Source organism: Neophocaena asiaeorientalis, unplaced genomic scaffold, assembly GCF_003031525.2.
Source record: "Neophocaena asiaeorientalis asiaeorientalis breed wild unplaced genomic scaffold, Neophocaena_asiaeorientalis_V1.1 scaffold126, whole genome shotgun sequence".
Lineage (NCBI taxonomy): Eukaryota > Metazoa > Chordata > Mammalia > Artiodactyla > Phocoenidae > Neophocaena > Neophocaena asiaeorientalis.
This window is the reverse complement of record NW_020174565.1, coordinates 2,048,962-2,070,524: the sequence shown is the minus strand read 5'-3', so window position 1 is coordinate 2,070,524 and position 21,563 is coordinate 2,048,962. Positions and strand designations below refer to the sequence as shown.

At 35.6% G+C, this 21,563-nt stretch overlaps 1 protein-coding gene across 1 annotated transcript in view; it reads left to right on the top strand.

Annotated features, from left to right (window-relative positions):
• Window positions 1–4,886: 4,886 nt before the first annotated feature.
• Window positions 4,887–21,563, top strand: part of CCDC178 (coiled-coil domain containing 178) — a 350,545-nt gene continuing 333,868 nt past the window's right edge. The window contains exons 1-3 of the mRNA XM_024757945.1: window positions 4,887–4,914; window positions 5,458–5,547; window positions 14,222–14,361. Coding sequence (XP_024613713.1) covers window positions 4,887–4,914; window positions 5,458–5,547; window positions 14,222–14,361 — 258 coding nt within the window. The remainder of the gene's footprint in view (window positions 4,915–5,457; window positions 5,548–14,221; window positions 14,362–21,563) is intronic.

Below are 21,563 nucleotides of genomic sequence, written 5' to 3'. Positions count from 1 at the left end.
ACATATTGTTGTTGTTGTTTTTGCCGTACACGGGCCTCTCACCGCTGCGTTCTCTCCCGTCGCAGAGCACAGGCTCCGGACGCGCAGGCCCAGAGGCCATGGCCCACGGGCCCAGCCGCTCCGCGGCATGCGGGACCCTCCCGGACCGGGGCAGGAACCCGCGTCCCTTGCATCGGCAGGCGGACTCTCAACCACTGCGCCACCAGGGAAGCCCCCCACATATTGTTTTATAAATTCATCAGTAGATGGGTGTTTGGGTTGTTTCCACTTTTGGACTATTATGAATAATGTTGTTATGAATATTAAAGTACAAGTTCTTATGTGGACGTCTATTTTCATTTCTGTTGAGTCTACACTTTGGACTGGAATTGCTAGGTCATTTGGTAACTTGATATTTAACTTTCTAATTGCCAATTTTTTTCCAAAGCAGCTGCAGGGTTTTATGTTCCAAATGGCAATGTATGAGGATTCTAGTTTTTCTACCCCCTTGTCAACACTTATTAAATTTTATTTTTTTAAACTTTATTATAGCCATTTTAGTGGGTGTGAAGTGGCATCTTACTGTGGTTTTGATTTGCATTTCCCTAATCACAAATAATGATCAGGATTTTAAAATATGTTTACTGTCACTTGTATGTGGTCTTTGGAGAAATGTCTCTTTAAATCTTTTGCCCGTTTTTAAATTGGGTTATTAGTCTTTTTCTGTTCTTGAGTCATAATAATTCTTTATATCTTTTAGAAACTAGACCTTTATGAGATATGTGATTTATGAATGTTTTTGCTCATAGTAGGGTTGTGTTTTCTCTTTTTTGGGGAGTTTTTATGTGAGTTTTTAAAAATTGAGCTACAGTTGATGTACAGTGTTTCAGGTGTACAGCAAAGTAATTCAGTTATTTTCACTTTCTTGATAGTGTCCTTTGCAGCACAAAAATTTTTATCTTCATGAAGCCAATTTAATTTTTTAAATTGCTTGTTCCTTTGATGTCATATTTACCCCTTCATTTTCTTATAAGAGTTTTATAGTTTTAGCTCTTGCATTTAAGTTTATGATCCATTATGAGTTAATTTTTGTACATGGTTTGAGGTAGAAATCAAAATTCATTCTTTTACATTCATATATTCAGTACTATCTGTTGATAAAAAGACTATTCTTTTCTCATTGAATAGTCTTTGCACCCTTTTAAAATTCAACGGACCATAAATATGGGTTTATATCAGGAATCTCACTTCTATTTCATTGATCTACATGTTTGTCCTTATGCCAGTACCACACCATCTTGATTATTTAGATTTGTAATAATTTTTGAAATCAGGAAGTATGATTCCTCCAACTTTGCTCTTCTTTTTCAATATTATTTCAGCTAATCTGGGTCCCTGGCATTTCCATGTTATTTTTAGGGTCAGTTTGAGAATTTCTGAAAAACAGCAACAACAAAAAGCTGCTGGAATTTGATAGAAATTGCATTGAACCTATAGATCAATTTGAAGAGTTTTGGTGTCTTAACAAAATTGTCTTAGAATCCACTAACACAGGATATATTTCTATTTATTTAGGTATTTAATTTTTTCAACAGTTTTGTAGATTCTAGTGAAACTTGTTTAACCAAACAAGTCTTGCACTTCTTTTGTTAATTTTATTCCTAAATATTTTATTCATTTTGATGCCTTTATTAAATTGTATTTTGGATGCCTTTAATTTTCTTGCCTAATGACTCTGGCTCCAATCTTCAGAACAGTATTGAATAAAAGTGGCAAAGTGTAGCTATGATTATCTTTTTCCTGATCTTAGGGGAAAAACTTCATTCTTTCCTGTAATATCTGATGTTAGCTGTGGATTTTTCACCTTTGTGAAGGAAGTTTCGTACTGTTCCTATTTTGATGAGTGTTTTTATCATGAATGGGATTGAATTTTGTCAAACACTTTTTCTGCATCTATTGAAATGTGTGGTTAGTATTGCATTGATTGATTTTCATACGTTGAAACATTTCTGGAATACATCTCACTTGGACATGATGTATAATTCCTTTTATATGCCACTAGATTTGGTTTGGTAGTATTTTTGAGGATCCATGTGCATAAGGAAATATTTTGTGTATAATTTTATTTTCTTATAATATTTTGTCTGATTTTGCTGTCAGGATAATATGGGGCCCATAGAATGAGTTGGCAAGTGTTCTCTCCTCTTCTGTATAATTTTTGGCAAAGTTAAAGAGGCATCAGGGAGGCATTCTTTAAATATTTGGTGATATTCACCAGTGAAGCCATTTGGCCAAGGCCTTTTCTTTGTGGGAGGATTTTTAATTACTGATTTAATTTCTTTACTTGTTATAGTTCTGTTCAGATTTTCTGTTTTTTCTTGAGTCAATTTTGATAGCTAGTGGCTTTCTAAGAACTTGTTCATTTCATCCAGGTTATCTAATTTATTGGTAGAATCTTGTTTATAGTATTCCCTTGTAAACCACTCTGTAAGATAGTAATACCCTTCTTTCATTCTTGGTTTTAGTACTTGGAGTACTGTCTTTTGTTTTGTGTTCCCTTGGTTAGTACTCATGGGAGAAATGGCTACTCAGGTCCTTTGCCCATTTTATAATCAGATTATTTGTTTTATTGCTGGTGAATTATATGAATTCCTTGTGTATTTTGGATATTAACCCCTTATCAGATATATGGTGTGCAAATATTTTCTCCCATTCTATAGGTTGCCTTTTCATTATGTTGATTGTTTCTTTTGCTGTACAGAAGCTTTTTTATTTATTTATACTTATTTTTTAAACTTTTTATTTATCACTTATTTTGGTTGTGTTGGGTCTTCGTTGCTGTGTGCAGGCTTTCTCTAGTTGCATTGAACGGGAGCTACTCTTTGTTGCAGTGCACGGGCTTCTCACTGCGGTGGCTTCTTGTTGTGGAGCATGGGCCCTAGGCACGCGGGCCTCAGTAGTTGTGGCACATGGGCTCAGTAGTTTGTCACACGGGCTTAGTTACTCTGTGGCATGTGAGATCTTCTCAGACCAAGGATCGAACCCGTGTCCCCAGCATTGGCAGGTGGATTCTTAAGCACTGTGCCACCAGGGAAGTCCCTGTGCAGAAGTTTTTTAGCTTGATGTAGTCCCATTTATTGATTTTTGTTTTAGTTGGTTGTGTTTTTGGTGTCATAGCCAAAAGGTCCTTACAAGAACAATGTCAAGGAGCTTTTTCCCTGTGCTTTCTTTTAGGAATTTTATGATTTCAGGTCTTACTTTTAAGTCTTTAATACATTTCAAGTTAATTTCTGTGAGTGATGTAAGATAGGGGTCCAGTTTCATTCTTTTGTATTTAAATATCCAGTTTTCCCAGCAACATATATTGAAGAGATTATCCTTTCCTCATTGAGTAGCTTTGGCTCCCTTGTCAAATATTAATTGATTGTATATGCATGGGTTTATTTCTGGATTCTCTGTTTTGTTCCACTGATCTATGTGTCGGTTTTCATGCCAGTACCATATTGTTTTGACTGTTAGAGCTTTGTAACACAGTTTGAAATAAGGAAGTGTGATGCCTCTAGCTTTATTCTTCTTTGTCAAGATTGCTTTGGCTATTAGGAGTCTTTTGATGTTCCAAATGAATTTTAGGATTTAAAAAAAATTTCTATGAGAAATGCTATTGGAATTTTGATAAGAATTGAATTGAATGGACATTTTAACAATATTTACTCTTCTCATCCATGAAGAGTAACTCTTTCCATTTGTTTGCGTTCTTCAATCTCTTTCATCAATATCTTACAGTTTTTGGTATATAGATGTTTCAATTCCTTGCTGAAATTTATTCCTAAATATTTTGTTCTTTTCATGCTATTGTAAATGAGACTGTTTTGTCTGACGTAAATATATATGAGGTCATAAGATATATATATATGATCAGCTACCTCTGATATCTCTTGGTTTCCATTTGCATGGAATATCTTTTTTCATCCCTTCACTTTGAGCCTCTATGTGCCCTTAAAGCTGAAATGAGTCTCTTGTAATAGGATATATATATATAGTTGAGTCTTGTTTTTTTTTTAATTAGCTCAACTACTCTGTGCCTTTTGATTGGAGAGTTTAATTCATTTACATTTAAAGTGATTATTGATAGGTAAGGATTTCCTAATGGCATCTTGTTGATTGCTTTCTGCCTGTTTTGTAGTTCCTTTGTTCATTTCTTCCTCTCGCCGTCTTCCTTATCGAATATAGCGGTATACTCTGACTCCCTTCTTTTTTTCTTTTGTGTATCTGTAATACTATAGGTTTTTGCTGTGTGGTTACCTTAAGGCTTAAATGAAACATTTTATAGATGTAACAGTCTGTTTGGAGCTGATAGCAACTAAATTTCAATCACATACAAAATCTCTGCCCTTTTATACCCCACCCTCCACATTTTGTGTTTTTGATGTCACAATTTACATCTTTTATATTTGGTATCTATTAATAAATTATTGCAGTTATAGCTATTTTAGTACTTTTGCCCTTTAACTTTTATTCTAGGGTTAAGTGATTAATATGCCACTGTAGTACTGGAGTATTCTACATTTGAATATATACTTACTTTTACTGATGTGTTTTATATTTTCATGTTTGTGTGTTGCTAATTTGTGTTCTTTTAACTTGAAGAACTCCTTTCAGCATTTCTTGTAAAGAAAGTCAAATGTTGATGAACTCCCTCAGCTCTTGTTTGGGAAACTCTTTCTCCTTCATTTCTGAAGGACAACTTTGCCAGCAAAGAAGCTGAGGTCCTCTGCAGAGCAGGCCACTGTAAAGCATGATCACTGCTGCTGCATGACTGGTACTGGTAGCCTCTGCCATTCTTCCTTGTGCCAAGCCATCTTTATACTTCTCAGCTTTGCTGATCTCTGGGTGGGATGAAACCAAAGATGGTCCTTTGTGCAGTGCCCCAAAAGGGTGGGGAAGCTGGTTGCTCACCCTTTCCTAGTGAGAGGAACTATTTCAGACCAGAGAGTTCCCTCTTGGCACTGAGCAGTGTGGACCTAGGGGGTGGGATAATGCAGACAAAATGAAACTGTCTTCCTTTCCTTTTTGTGTGGTTATTCTCTGTTGTTGTTGTTCCACTGTGTTGCTGAAGTTTTTTTAGTGGACTCTTGAGCTCTCCCAGAGCTACTTTTGTTTGTGGATAGCTGTCTAATTGTTGAAGTTTGTTGGATGGAGTCTAGGGTCTCCTACCCCACCATTTTGGTGATGTCACTCTGGATGATCTCTCTGCTTTTAATAGCTGCATGCTATTTTGAATACCTTCTTGTGAGAGTTAAGCCAAATGAAAAACACGGAAAACATCTAAAGATATTCTACTGTGGGTTTTGTTTAATATCAATATTTTAGTTGCTTTTTCAAGGACAGCACTTTCACAACATAGTTTTGTACATTATTTTGCTTATTTTAAAAATGAATATTAACTGTTCACTAAAATTTTTGTTTTCTTTTAAAAAGACAATGCCACATCACAAGCTTTGGTTTTATTTGGTGCCCCTAAGGAAGCTGTTGAGATTATTCTTGAAAATAAAATGACAAATACTGAAGGTAAGGACTGAATCTAAATTGTATAGTAACCTATATAAGCTATATTTATATTCACTCATTAGTTTGTAATGTCAGTGTTAAATTTTTATTAAGAAATACACTGTAAATATCATTAATAGTTAACATAGTAATGATATATAAGAATATAATATTTTAATAAATTTTATTAATAGTATATTGTTAATTAAAATTTGGTTCATAAGAATTGTTTACAATTTCAGAAATGTATGAATTTTTTGAAATAAACATTTTCTTTATCCTTCATGCCAGGACTGGCAAGTGCTAGAAGCTTTCTAGTTCATTGAGGATATGCTTCTTAGAAGAAAAAGAATAAGGACTAATGTTTTTGGTGTGTGAAATCCAGAATTAAAAATTGTTTATTGAAAATCCATGAAACATTAGCTCAGAAAGTGTTTCTGGTATCTTATGTTGTAAGAAGTAGAAAGAGATGATGAAATGTATACATTTTATGTACAGAGTTTCATATTTGTTTCTTCTCAGATCATTCTGGTGGAGAACTCCATATTTATTAAAATATTTAATCTAAATTTTGGTAAATCTCTGCTCTGCAGGTTGTTAGTTTGACAGGATAAAATTGGTATAAGTTACCCTTCTGATTATTTATCTATTTTTGTTCAATAGAAATCTTGAATAGAATTTTAATGTTCTGGCTTAGAGTTTATTGCCCAATGTTAGTTATGGGCCATAGTTAGTTTTAGACAAATTTTTTAAAATATCAAATTATTGATTTATTAACCAATTAATTCAAGACACTGGAATATACATGTGCTATTAGGGTGCAGAGATATTTAAGAAATGATTCTTATATGGAATGTATAATCTTGCAAGCCAAATAAAATATAATTATACACCAATTAGTACAAAACAATAGAAATGGATGGTTGTATAGAGTAACAACAAAGATGACACAAAGTATTTAAAAGGTTCTGCAGCCAATTCCAGTTTGTGACCATGGGGTTTCCCCACCACTAAGCCATTCTTGGACACCAGCTGGATGTCCTACAATTCAGCTCAATTCTAACATCAGCTACCCAGAGATAGTGTCAGATCCCATAGGTTAAGGGCTTAGTCCTACAAGTCTACCCCTTGCCCCACTTCAGATGCCAGTCAAAAGCCCAGTTTGTCACCTGTGCTTCTGACCAACCACTATAGATTGGTGGTTCCAGTTACACCCCTCCCTGCCTTGGTTTTGACTAATCTGCTAGAGTGGCTCACAGAACTCAGAGAAACATTTTATTTAGTAGATCACTGGTTTATTATAAAAGGATATAACTCAGCAACAGCAGATGGAAGAGATGCGTAAGGCGAGATATGGAGGAAGGGCACAGAGCTTACATGTCCTCTCGAAGTGTGCTGGTCTCCCCAAATCTTCATGTGTTCACCAGCCCAGAAGCTCTCCAGTCCCTGTCCTTTTGAGTTTTTATGGAGTCTACGTTACATGGGCAAGATTGATTAAATCATTGGCCATTGGCTATTGATGCACCCTGCAGCCCCTCTCCCCTCCCTAGAGGTCGGGGCGGGACTGAAAGTTCCAACTCTGTAATCACAAGATTGGTTCTCCTGAGTCCCCATCCTTAGGTGGGGTCCAGAAGTCACCTCATTAACATAACAAAGGACACTTTCATTGCTCTCATCAGTTAGGAAATTACAAGGGTTTTAGGAACTCTGTGCTATAAACACATGAAGACCAAATATATATTGCTTATTCTAAATCACAGTATCACAGTAGTGAATGACAAATGAATACTGTGGACAAGTATCTTTAGTGTTTCGAGAAACACCAGTTTGTATGGCCTCTAAGAATTAAGAGGATTGTTAATGGATAAGGATGGATTTGAACTGAATCTTGAAGGATGTATTTGTATATGAAAAGAAACGTGAGGAGGGAAATTAAGCAAGAACCACAGAATGAGTCAAATAATGTGATGAAATAACACAAAATACAGAAAAAATAGATTACTTTGACTATAGCATAGGAAAGATTCAGAAATTTAAAGATAATTGGTTAAAATAAAGCTAGAGATGATTGAGGGGCAGTCAAGCAGCATTTTGAATTTCGGGCTCAAAAGTGTGAACTTCATTATTGCTCAGTCTCTGGTCCTATATAGATTCGATTGGAGATATTATGTTACCAAATTCTTTGCTTGAAAGTATGAGTCTGAGTGCACTATGCAGAATTATTTGGTTACAGAAGGAAATATGGAAACTATTCACCTAAACAAATAAGCTGCTGGATAATTCTCCAGAAAAGATAGGTTTATTTGGGGTCAGCAGATTTGGGGTGTGAAACCACAGTGAGCCATGTGCAAGTTCCCCCAAGGCAAGAGAAGGAGAACTCTTTTATATAAGGGAAAAGGTAGTTGGGAGGGCTATAGTAAACAAAGAGCCCATGGCTTTTCATTGGCTGAGTCCTTGCCAAGAAGGAAGAGGAGTCCTCCTCCTTGTTGGGCTCTATTATCATCGCAGGGTGTGAGAGCTCCCCCTGCTGGTCTCTTGACTCTAATTGCGGTTTCTGTTTATTAATTGTTATAAAAACGATTATCTTATTATGGTTTGTGCTTAAGGTAATAAGGGTTTGATCTATGAATGATAAACGGATATGAAAGATAGGAATTAAAGAGATTACAAAGGAATTGTTAAGATTTGGTAAACCGACTGGGTATATTGTTACAGGAACTTGAAAAGGAGGATTCAACAATGGTTTAACTGTTGCAAACTTTGATAATGGGAACAGAGAAGTAAGAAAGGAAAGGAATGAAGATGAGTTTAGTTTTAGAAATACTGGCTTTGCGAATGGGTTTGGTCCTTTTAAGACTACCTCTGGCTTGCTGTCCTTGACAAAGTCCAAATGTTTAATACCAAGTATATTGGAGATGGGCCTGAAACCGAAATTTTCATCTTGGTATGTCTTTACTCTCTCATCAGTCTTTTATTTGCCAAATAGTTCCTGATTATCGACTCTGTGCCAGACACCATGCTCACTGCTTGGAATGTATCAGATCCCTGCCACCCTGCCACCTCCCTCTGTACATCTCCCTAATCTTTTCCAGCTCTATATCTGGTCATACAAATGTGCTCATTTTCCTCCGTAGCCTTTCTGACTTTGGCATTTTAGTTTACTGATGTCATGAATTTATTTCCTTGTTAGTGGTATATCAATTTCTCAAAGAGTACATTCTAATTTTAATTCTCTTCCTCCCATACTGCATAGGATCTAGCAAGTCCATCCTTCCCTTCCCTACATTCAGTGCTAGGCTTGGGCTCTAGGAAGGACAGGTTTTGGAATACATTTGGCAAGGAGTTCAGTGTAAAGTTAAGTCTAAAAATGTTTACTTAGGAGTCAAGCACTCAGAGGAGATGACCAAGGGAGAGACTATAAAGGGGAAAGATTATTTCTTACCAAGTAGTCATGATTAAGGAATATGAGGAGAAATAGGCAATGAGGAAGTAAAAGAAAGCTATTAAAGAAGAACATTTCAAAGAAGTATTTTCTGCTATATTCTGTATAATGAGTTAAAAGAGAAGGAGAGTGGTACAAGGTTATTGAATTCTGTCACTAGGGAATGGCTGGTGGTCTTTGTAATCAAACAAATTTGTTGAGGTAAAATTTAAGTGTAATAAAATCTACTCATTTTAAGTATACAGTTCAATGACTTGACAAATGTATACATCCATTTAACCACCGTCTTAAACAGGATATAGATACTCTTTTCAGAAAGTTCATTCATGTTCTTTGTGGTCACTGTCTCTTCACTCCACCCCTCATATCCACTGATATGATTTTAGTTTTAACATTTTAAAATTTTAAATAAGTGGAATCATTCCATTTGTGCTCTTTTGTGTCCAGTTTCTTTCAAAGACTCAGAAAGAGGTCTGTGAGATTCATCCATGTTGTTGAATATATTAGTAGTTTCAATGTTGCATATATTAGTAGTTGTTCATTTTATTACTCAGTATTATTCCCTTGCATGAGTGCTGTATAGTTTATCTATTCAACCATTGATGGAAATTTGGGATTTTCTAATTTGGGGCTATTATAAATAAAGCTGTTATGAATATTTACACACAAGTCTTTTTATAGATGGATTTTTATTTATCTTGGGTAAATACATAGAAGTGGAATGCTGAGTCATATGATAAGTGTATGCTTAACTTTTATAAGAAATTTCCAAACTATTTTCCAAAAGTCATTTACAGTTCCACCAGCAATACATGAGTTATAGTTGTTCTATATCCTCACTAATATTGGCTTTGCCAGTCTTTCAAATTTTAGGTATTCTAGTGATTGAGAAGTTGTACTGCACTGTTAATTAAATTTGCATTTTTCTGATGATTAATGAAGCTGAGCATCTTTTTACATGCTTATCAGTCATTTGTGTATTGTCTTTTGGAAGATTCCAAGTCTTATGCCCATTCTTTATTGGGTTGTCTTCCTATATAGGAAGTTGTAAATTTTCTCTGCACATTCCAGATATAAATCATTTGTTGGATATATACATGTTTTCTCCCACTCTCTTGCTTGTTGTTTCATATTGTAATACCTTTTTGAGGCATGATGAATGTTTTGACTTTGATGAAGTCAAATTTATTTTTTAAATGTTTCTCTCTCCCCTCCCTTCCTTCCTTCTTTCTTGCCTGTATTTTAAAAATATTTTTCTATTATGTCCTGGCCTATATTGTTTCTGATGGCAAATGTAGCAGTTACTCATATCCATGTCCCCTATATGTAATGTGTCCTTTTGTTATCTGGCTGCTTTAAAGATTTCCTCTTCAATTGGTTTTCAGCAGTTTGGCTATGATGTTCCCAGACATAGTTCTCTTTATATTTTAATTGTATGAGATTTGTTGAGCTTCTTGGATGTGTGAATTGATGTTTTTCATCAAATTTTGAAAATTTTTTGGCTGTTATTCTGTTATTTTTCACTCCAAAATTCATTCTCCTCTTCTTACAGAACCTCAACTTCACATGTGTTGGACTGATGGAATTTTTCCTACAATTCCTTGAGCATCTGTTCTTTTTTGTTCATTTTTCTTTCTCTTCTTCAGATTGGATAATTTTTTAAAATTTATTTTATTTGTTTATTTTTGGCTGCATTGGGTCTTCATTGCTGCACCTGGGCTTTCTCTAGTTGCGGCGAGTGGGGGCTTCTCTTGTTGTAGAACACAAGCTCTGGGCATGCAGGCTTCAGTAGTTGTGGCACACAGGCTCAGTAGTTGTGGCTCGCGGGCTCTAGAGCACAGGCTCAGTAGTTGTGGTGCACAGGGTTCGTTGCTCTGCGGTATGTGAGATCTTCCTGGAGCAGGGCTCGAACCTATGTCCTCTGCACTGGCAGGCGGACCCTCAACCACTGCACCACAAGGGAAGTCTCTAGATTGGATAATTTTTATCAATTAATCGGCCCATTCATTCTTTACTCAGGGAAAGGTCTCCTTCTCCCTTCCCCCACCCCCAGTGTATAACAAAACTAAAAGGAACTTTGTTTTTCACAAAAAAAGTTAAAGGTACTTTCTGTTTATCACACAGAGGCTTTGCAAGGACAAGAAATTATTGCTAAACTTAAGAGCACTAGCTTATTCTACATTTTGGGAAGAAAATCAAGATGTTAAAAGGGATAATCAAATGTGGAAAAGAAATCTGTGTTCAGATAAGTTTTTTACTCAGAGTGCTGAGGTCAGATAAAGGAATGATACAGTAACTGGGGTGATGGATGTAAAGGAATTACATATTAAAATCAGAAGAGAAGGAAGGATGGTAGTGATAAAATCTTAAATTATTGGGCCTGTGTGAGTAACTAATTATGTAAGGATCAAATTCATTGAGCAAGGAGAGTTGACAGTTAATGAACATAAACTGCCATTTGCCCGCACAGTCAGGCTGACGGTATTTTTTCTCAAACGAAAGTTTCATGTTGCAGTCTCAACAAACCTCAGCTCTGGCCTAGGTCCAGCAGGATCTTGCTCTTATGCATTGATTCTGAGCGAGGAAATTGGAGTTGGGCAGATTTTTAGAGCGAGTGAGTGTCCTGCCTGAGCTTAATTCTTGAAATACTCACCCTGATCCTTTGTGCACAGGCTTCATGAGGAGGAGTTCTGTCCATTTATGTTTAACTGAAACTGTGGCTTCATTGTATCATGGAATTTTAGGTGAAAATGATCTTATATAACACCCTGCCAACTAGTTCATTTATTCAGTGAGAAATCTGAGGTTAACAACTGAGTAGTTTTAGCTTAAAAAAGCACACTTATCAGTCAAGTTGAAAAATGAGTGACCATGGACACCTAGTTTTGTGACCTAAGTGTATCTATAATGTGGGCAAAATTAAAAAGAAGTGGAAAGGAAAGTTTTAACTTACACTGTGCATGTCTTAGAATAAAGCAGTAATAAGAACTCCTGAATTCTTGTTCTTTCTTGTGCTGCTTGTGATGCCATGTCTTCTGTAGACTTTCAGTGCAAAATTTAACTTCACAGTATTTCATTTTCCCCACTTAACCATATGTAAAATGTTAATCCTAAACCATGGAGTGTGGTGGAAATTAATTAATACTCACCTAGTAGGTTGAGAATGGCACACGTAGAAAAATGTTAAATGAGTCATTGCTGTCCTTGTTTTCTCCACATTTAATGAAGCAAAACAATGCTTTTGAGTATAAGGGCAATTCCCTGGTTGCTAAATGTACTATATTAAAACCTTATTTCTTGGGGAAGGGCAACATGCCCTTATCAGGCCGTTTGGATAAGAGATCAATATGTACTTTTTACCAGCTTATTTTTTGGTCCTTTGACTGTTACAGAGATGAAAAAAACTATATATATATATCTGTGTATGAACTAAAGAGGTAAAATGGAATATAACACAAAAAAATAGTCATACTGAGTATATGCGTTCACTATGGTCAAACCATGGTAAAATACATTAGAATATCAGCATTGATATCTTGAAGGAACATTTGAATTTCAAAAACAAGTGATATGTGAAACTTTTGAGAGGTGCCCTGAAATATATTTTAAGAACTGCTTCTCTTTATTTTGCCACATTTAAAAAAATATAAAAACAACCTTCATGGTATTGCTTACACTGTAAAGCCAGAGAAATATAGTTCAAGTCCCAGCTCTCCCACATCCCAGCTCTGTGGAATAGGGCACTTTATATAACCTCTCTAAGCTTTGATTTCCTCACATGTGAAATCAAGAGAATAATCCCATTTCATAAGATTGTTGTGAGGATTAAATAATATGTGGCATCAAAGATACTTAGCACAGGGTTTCCCTGGTGGCGCAGTGGTTGAGAGTCTGCCTGCCGATGCAGGGGACGCGGGTTCGTGCCCTGGTCCGGGAAGATCCCACATGCCGCGGAGCGGCTGGGCCCGTGAGCCATGGCCGCTGAGCCTGCGCGTCCGGAGCCTGTGCTCTGCAACGGTAGAGGCCACCACGGTGAGAGGCCCGCCTACCGCAAAAAAAAAAAAACAAAAAACAAAACTTAGCACAGTTCCATGTTTGGCACATATTTTAGTGCTCAAAACTGTTTATATATATATATATTTCTATATGGGCTATTATTTTATATATGGGATAGGAATATATATGGAATAGAGTAAACACTTATAAATTAAACACATGCCATTTTGACAGAGATTGCATTTTTGGAGGAGGATATTATGAGATATCATTTAAAGATATTTAAAAGATTGCAGTTTAAATGAAGCTATCTAAAATATTTCCCATCTCTGTGTGTTGACATTGAAACAAAAGGCACAGACTGGAGACAACAGCATTACTCTGTGTTCCTCAAGGTTAACTGCAATGAGGACATCAGACTGTTCTTATTGAGGCACCGAGCCTATTCTGTGTCTTGCATTTAAGATCAGTGATTGCAGCTGTAATCCAGACCAGTAGAGTCCTTAGAGGCAAAAAGACTGCAAGTAAGCACTTTGGTGGAGTCTTCACGGACAACTTTGCTGTGCTGCTGCAACCTTCAGTTGATTTGGAACATGCCAGGGTTAGAATCACTGAGGCACATCAGACTGAGTGGATTTTATGATGAGTACAACTTGAATGCCATAGTGAGAAAGAACATCAGTCACTCTTTACATGAGACTTCAATTTTTAGAGATGGAAGGTAGAAAATGAGGTTATTATGAGGATGATAGGGACCCGCTTTTACTTTTTTTCAGCAAGAGAAACCATGCTGGATTTAAGGAAGAAGTTCTTCAATGCCTGAGTGGTTAGATATTATTTACATTGGAACATGTGGGGTCTCTTTAAGGGGAGAATTTAAAATACATGTCAAAGTCATGTTTTAAGTGATTCAGGATCTATTTAGAAAAATGGATTAACTGGTTTCTACCTTTTTTCTTTATTTTTTCGTGATGCTATGGAACACTTTGACTTTTTAACTTGCTTGAAGTTTTTTTCTTGCTTCCTAGATTTATTTTTATTTGTTACAGTTTAAGTTATAAATGATCATTTTATTTTAGCTTTCAGATTATTTGAAGGTTAATTCTATAATTCTCTGACATTTATCAATCTGTTGATTAAAGAAAGTTTGAGTGTTAGTACTAGTAAAGCAGAATACTTTTTGTACATTCTGAACATCAGGGTTTACTATTCTGTATGTGACTGTGAACTGATGTCCTCTGTCTGCTTTATCTATAGGGGTGAATGCAGGCATTTACTTTAGCCACCCATGCCGACGTAAAAGCTGTGCTTTAGTAAACATCCCAGCACCATGTGTCAACAAAATGATTTCACACATTGAAGATGTGGAGTCTAAAATACAGAAGCATCTGAAACAGGTAAGTGATAATTAACATGCTAACATTTTTGTAAGCACTATAGGGCCTGTAAGTGTCTGTTACTTAAAGAACCCGGGGAATTATTATTTTTTTTAATGATTCTTGGACTACTTCATAGAATCTTGGCTCAGTTACATAATTTACTAAACTAGACATGTTTTTGATAGTGTCATTTCAGAAGGGCGAAATGACCTTATTAAATAGATTTTTTTTTCCTACGTGTTTATTCTTTATCCACAGGCAATCATGCTAAGTAGTAATTTCCATAGCCAACTTGACTAGTAAATTAAATAGCATTTACATCCTTTTTAGGGACACTAAACTGATTAGATGATTAGCTGAGTACATTGGTGTATAAAAGGACAGAATGCCCTCTTTAATGAGTTATTTTGTTCTAAAGAAATACTCAACAAGTCTGTTAAAAGAGAATATAATGATTCTTCCTTTGTCTTTTTAAACTGATGAAGTTTGCCTTTATTATTCTGAAGGGAGTTCAATCTTGAAATCACTGAAACTTTCATTTATTTTCAAAGGATGACTTAGGAATGATTAAAAAACCTTCTCATACATTTTATTAATATTATGTTTCTAAGCAATTAATGCACAACTGTGCTGCCCAGACAGGAAGATAAGTTTGTCAGAGATTTGTGCTCTTTCCCTTCCTTCACCGCTGTTACTGGATCTGGCTCTGAGAGAGTTCTGATGGGCCCTCATCATGCTTGATCTAGGGTGTAGTTTCCTTCCAGAGGCATTAGAGTGCCATCTTTAAGATCACAGCCCTTAGAGCCATATATTCTGTGAACTTAGATGGGAATCGTGATAATAATATTGTGTTAGATAAAGTGCTAGCATATGATATTAGCTATGTGTATTGTTATTTCTACAATATTATTTATATCATTCTGTATTAGTATTATATTTATCTCTGTTGCTTTTTTGTTTCCCCAAACCAGAATACCCCTTCACAGAATGCTTCGCAGGTCACAGGTCTAATGGTGGCCTGGGCCTTGAAGAGTATATTAAATAGATAGAAGAGAATTAATATTAATTAATATGATATGCTGTACACATCACATGTGTTTTAATTAACAATTATGCATGTTGTTAAAAATGATGAAAATAGATTCATAGGTATTTTAATAAACAATTATAGTAACTGTACTATAATAGCTATTATAAACCATTGTAATAGCTCAAAACTGTTGTTGAATTGTTAATGTTATGTCTAACTGATAGATGGGGAAATAATAATTTAAAGTAGTTGAGAATCTTGTTCAAGGTCATGACAGAATTGGGATTTGAACACACTCCCTCTTTTATCAAAGCCCATGTTCATTACCCAGTCCTGCTTGGGATTCTGAGCAGTTAATGAACTGTTAAACACTATGGGTAAGGCACCAGCTAAAATATTACCTTAGATAAAAGTAATTCACAAAATAAGCTAAGTTATTTTATAGCTTATCTTCAGGAAAACTGAAAAACCAGCCTTTTTGTGTAAATATATTATGTAAATGAGCCAGCTGCTATTAAGTTTGTCCATCCACTCATAGACGTTTAACTGCAATTCTGAATCTTGAAAAGAAAATTTTTCAGAGTACAGTTACTGTGAACGTTTTATCTACACTTCTTTTTGCAAAGAATGAGAAGACATGGAAAAATGATGGAAATAATCACCTGGATAACTTCCTATACAAATAAGAGTTTTTGTTTTATTTTTCTTGCACCTGATTCTCCCAGACTGCCTAGAATAGAGATAGTTTTATTTCATTTGGAATGATCTCTACTAAATTGAAAATTTCTTCTTCATTTAATCAATACAAGTCATTAAGATGCTACTATGATTTAAAAGAATGGCTTAGAGAGAAAGTATTTAGAAATCATTCTTTAAAATATAAAGAATATATTGTACAAAAATAATAACTATCATTAATAACAATGATAATAAAGCTAATGTTTATTAAGTGCTTACTGTATGTCATAGGCTGTATTAAACACTTAATATGCATGATTTTATTAAATCTTTATGGAAGCCTTGTGTGGTAGAAAGTGCCATTATCCCCAATTATGGATGAGGAAAATGATTGCAAAGGTTGATTTCTCCTTTCTCCCAGTGCTAGCATCCAGACTAGGTGTGTCTGAGACCTATGACCACTCTGTTCACCACTGTACTGAGTCACCTCTATGCCTGAAGGCATGTCAGCTATGAGGACCCAATAACATAAATGTTAAAATGCTTATACTTGGAAAACGTTGCTTTGCTTACACCATTTTGTATCCGTTTTTAACTCCGAAACCTAATGTTTGATCATCTGACCCTCTTGACCAAATACTTTGAGTTCTCTCATTCTGTTAATTCTATTTCATTTGAAACTTCAAACCTGACACATGTACCATTTCCCATTCTATCATACCCATTTTCTTCTACTTCCTCGCCTAACCAGTTCATCTCTTAAAACACTCACCAATTGGTATATTTGGTCCTTTATTTCTTTATCCTGCCGTCCTTTTAGTCTGACAAAGTGCCAAATCTAATGAGCTCTCGCTGATGGTCAGCCATCTTCACTCCTACACCCAGGCTGCTGAATAGTGATGGAGAACATTACACAATAATCCAAATCTGAGATATTATGCATTCATGGTTTCCAACCTCAATGGGACCTTTCAAAGTGCTCTGATATTATTCTATTTGTCAATCAGAACTTTCCCTAGTATTCTTTGGTGGCTACTCTATTCCTCTCTTTTGTTCAGGTTTCCAAATCCTCCACCTCACTGCTCAGTCATCTCTTACTTCCCAAAGAAAATAGGAGATAAAATAATAGAAATGCCTCAAACCCCTGTTATCTCACCTATGCACGTCCTTGAATTCCACAAACATAATACCCTTTGTCCTTCCATGGAAGATTCCACTGCCCCCCCCACAATGGCTCTCCCTTCACCTGTGTTCTGTCTTGTGCCTTTGCAAGGATCTTGTTCCATCAGGCGTTGTTCCAACCATCCTATGTTCCAAATCTCGTTTTTTATTAACTCACTCCTGTCAACATTTAAAATATTGACATTACTCCTGTTTTCAAGAAATTTTTTCATCCCATACATCCCTTTAAATATATCTCCTTTTCACTTTCTCTTCTCATTCCATGAAACATCTGAAAAGAGTTGCTTAAATTTACTATCTCTGATCCCTCACCTCCCAGTTGCTCATTTATTCATTGCAATCTATATTTGGTCCTCATTATTCTAATGAAAATATCTTCAGAAAAATAACCACTGTTTTTCCTGTTATCTATTGCTACAAGCATGTGCACGTGTACACACACACAAACACACACACTCTAAAACTTCGTGGCTAGAGCAAGCATTTATTTGGTTACCGTTGAGCAGTCTGTTCTGGGCTCAGCTGGATAATTTTGTTGGTTCTTGCCTGGGGCCAATCATGTGGCTGCACATATCTGCTAAGTCAACTGGAAATAGTGATAAGAATGGCCTCGCTCACATGCTTGGTGGTTGGGAGAGTATTTTAAGAGGACAAATCTCAATGGGTAAGTGCTTAGTAAAGCTTTGCTTGTGTTATGTTTGCTCAAGTCCCACTGGCCAAAGCCAAGCTTATAATCAGTCCCCCTGTTAATCCAGTAGAGTATTAGAGAAAATGTGGATACCAGGAGACATGATTCTTTGGGAACTATTTATGTAGCAATCTATTAGCTAGTCCATTGGCAACATGATGAACCATCCATCCAAATACAAACTATAATCACCAGCTCCCCAAAAGTCTTATTCCATAATGGTATCATGCAGACGTCCATGGTCACACATACTGCAAAAGATCTGACGCAGGCAGTGTTTCTTAGGTGCAGCTTCTTTTTGACCCAGAAATATATGAATTAAAATGAGAAGTTAAATACTGTTCCTGCATACTTAGCATATAATGGTGAAGCAGGTACAGAATCATCACAAAAAACATTCTCATTTACATAAGGGGAGGAATGAAAGGCACATAGCTTTCACTAATGCATAAAATTTTGAAATTTATCAGAGCACATGATGTTAGGTCTACCACACCTGGAACCAAGGAATGTTTCTTGGTTTAGGACTCAGTTCTGCTTCCTGGGAATAGTTTCTGAATTTGTTCTCCTTGTCTCTTTAATCTACTATCTGAGCTCTTTGCTCTTTGATTTTCATAATAGACCTGAATAGCTATCTCAGGCTTTTTCCTGTATTAGTCTGCTCACGCTGCCATAACAAAATACCATAGACCTGGTGGCTTAAACAACAGAAATTTATTTTCTCACAGTTCTTCTAGAGTCTGGAAGTCCAAGGTCAAGGTGCTGTCAGGGTTGGTTTCTATTGGGGAATCTCTTCCTGGTTTGTAAACAGCCTCCTTCTCACTGTGTCCCCACATGGCCTTTCCTCTGTGCCCATATGCTGAGAGAGAGCTCTGGTGTCTCTTCCCCTTCTTATAAGAACACAGGTGTTATTGTATTAGGACCCCACCCTTGTGACATCATTTAACTTTATCTGCTAATATAGACACATTGGAGATTAAGGCTTCAACATATGAATTTTGGGGGCAGACAGCTCAGTCCATAACACTGCCATAATAAGCTGGAAGCTCAGAAGCTTTTTTGTATTTTGAACTCTCTCTTGTTTTTTAGGCCAAAATGTTTCAATTCTCCTAAGAACTTCAGGGTTTCATATTAATCTCATTGGGTTTAACCCCACAACTTAAAAGCTGTGGCCATATTCTTTTTTTTTCTTTATTTAACATAATTTCTTTTAGTTAGGTAATTTTTTATATTCTCCTAAATAGTACTGGTTTTTTAAAATAAACTTTATTTTAGAACAGATTGAGACGTCTAGAAAAATTGGGATGATGATACAGAGATTTCATATATACTTACATTGCATAATCTCTTATATTAGTGCAGTACATTTGTGGTATGGTACATTTGTTGTAATTAATGAACCAATATTTGTACATTATTACTAACTGTAGTTCATACTTTATTTTAATTTCTTTAGGCTTATTTGAGATGAAATTCATGTAACATAAAATTAACCGTTTTAAAGTGAACAACTTGGCAGCATTTAGTACATTCGCAAAGCTGTGCTGTCACCACTTCTATCTAGTTCCAGGACATTTTCACCACTGCAAAATAAAGCCTCACACACATTAAAGATTTAATCGTCATTTAACTCTCTACTCTGGCCTGGCAACCACAATCTGCTTTCTATTTCTATGCATTTACCTTTTCTGGAGTTTTTGTATAAAGGAAATCATACAATATGTGATCTTTTGTGTCTGGCTTCTCTTGCTTAGCATAACATTTTCAGGTTCATCTGCATTGTGCCATGTATCAGTACTTCCTTTTTTATGGCTTAATAATATTCTACTGTATATATATATATGACAATTTGTTTAACTGTTCATCTGTTAATGGACATTTGGGTTGTTTCTACCTTTTGTCTATTGTAAATATGGCTGAAATGAACCTTCATATACAAGGATTTATTTGAGCACCTGTTTTCAATTCTTTTGGATATATACCTAGGGGTAGAATTACTTTATCATATGGTAGTTGTATGTTTAACTTATTGAGAACCACCAAACTTTTCTTCATAGCTCAAATATTTTTGTTCTTGAGTTGTGAGAGTTCTTTATATATTTTGGATTACTAGACCCTAATCAAATACGTGATTTGTGAACATTTTCTCCAGTTATGTAGGTTGTCTCACTTTCTTGATCATGTTCCCTGATGTACAAAGGTTTTTAATTTTGATGAAGTTCAGTTTATCTTCTTTTTTCTTTTGTTGCTCATGCTTTTGTTGTCATATCTAAGAATTCATTACCAAATCCCAGGTAATGAAGATTTACCTTTATGTTTTCTTCTTTGGGTTTTATGGTTTTAGCACTTATATTTAAATCTTTGATACATTTTACGTATAGGAGACATGTATATCCTTGGAGTCAAAGGTAAAATAATGGTGGATTAAAAATGACTACCCTCCTCCTTTATACCTCCTTCCATTAACAGTCTATTCTCTCAACCTTTAAACATAGACTGGACTTGTGACTTGTTTTGAACAAATATGTCAGAAGAAATGTCATATAACTGCTAAGCAGAGTGTCAAGAAGCCTTGAAGCTTCTGCTTTCACTCTCTTGCTGCTGTAAGTTCCCCAGGTAAAGAAGCATAATCTAGCCTCTTTGAGGATGAATGACCAAGTAGAGAGATAGACCCAACCCACAGCAAGCACAAACCATCAGACTTGTGAGTGAAGTTGTTTTGAACACTTCTATCCTAGTCAAGCTGCCAGATGACTGCATTAGTTTGAGGTCACATTAGTGACCAAAAAAACCACACAACTGAGCCCATCTTACATGGTGACTCACAAAATTATGAGCAAATAAAATGGGGAATATTTATAGCCACTAAGTTTAAGAGTGGCTTATTATTGCAGCTGTAACTTATGCATTGTTGAATACGACACTGAAATGTACAGGCATGTGTGTGTATACACCACATTAAAGTGAGTAAAATGGAAAATTTTATTCTGTGTAGTGTTGAAAATGAAACTGTTGACCACTTTCTCCTTCTGGAAATATCCCATTTCTATTTTTTTTTTAATGTATTTTGCTAACTTGACTCTAACAGGCTTTATTCCTACTTTGGTAGATATTCCCTCCAGTCTGTATGGCAGATCATTTTTCCTCTGACCATATTGAAAATACTCGTGCTCCCCAGACATGTCCTCTTCTCATTTTACTCTCCCTTTGGATAATACCATTTGAATGTATGTTATTTTATTTATGTACTGTATGCTTATACCAATTTGAGATTCCCAGCTCAGATTTCACTTTTTTTTATAAGACCCGTATACCCAATGCCTACTGAACATCTTTTTATATATATCTTTGAAGCACCTCAAATTCAAAACATATGAAAGTAGTTATTTCTTTCTTCTGTGTTCCCACGTACAATTAAAGGAACATTATTCACCCAGTAACCTAAGCCAGAAAGTTGATTAATTATAATGACTGTTCACTTTTCCTTTATATACAATTACTAATTTTTTGGTTTTTTAAATTTAATTTTATTTTTTATACAGCAGACTCTTATTATTATCTATTTTATACATATTAGTGTATATATGTCAATCCCAATCTCCCAATTCATCACACCACCACCACCACCTGCCCTGCTCTCCC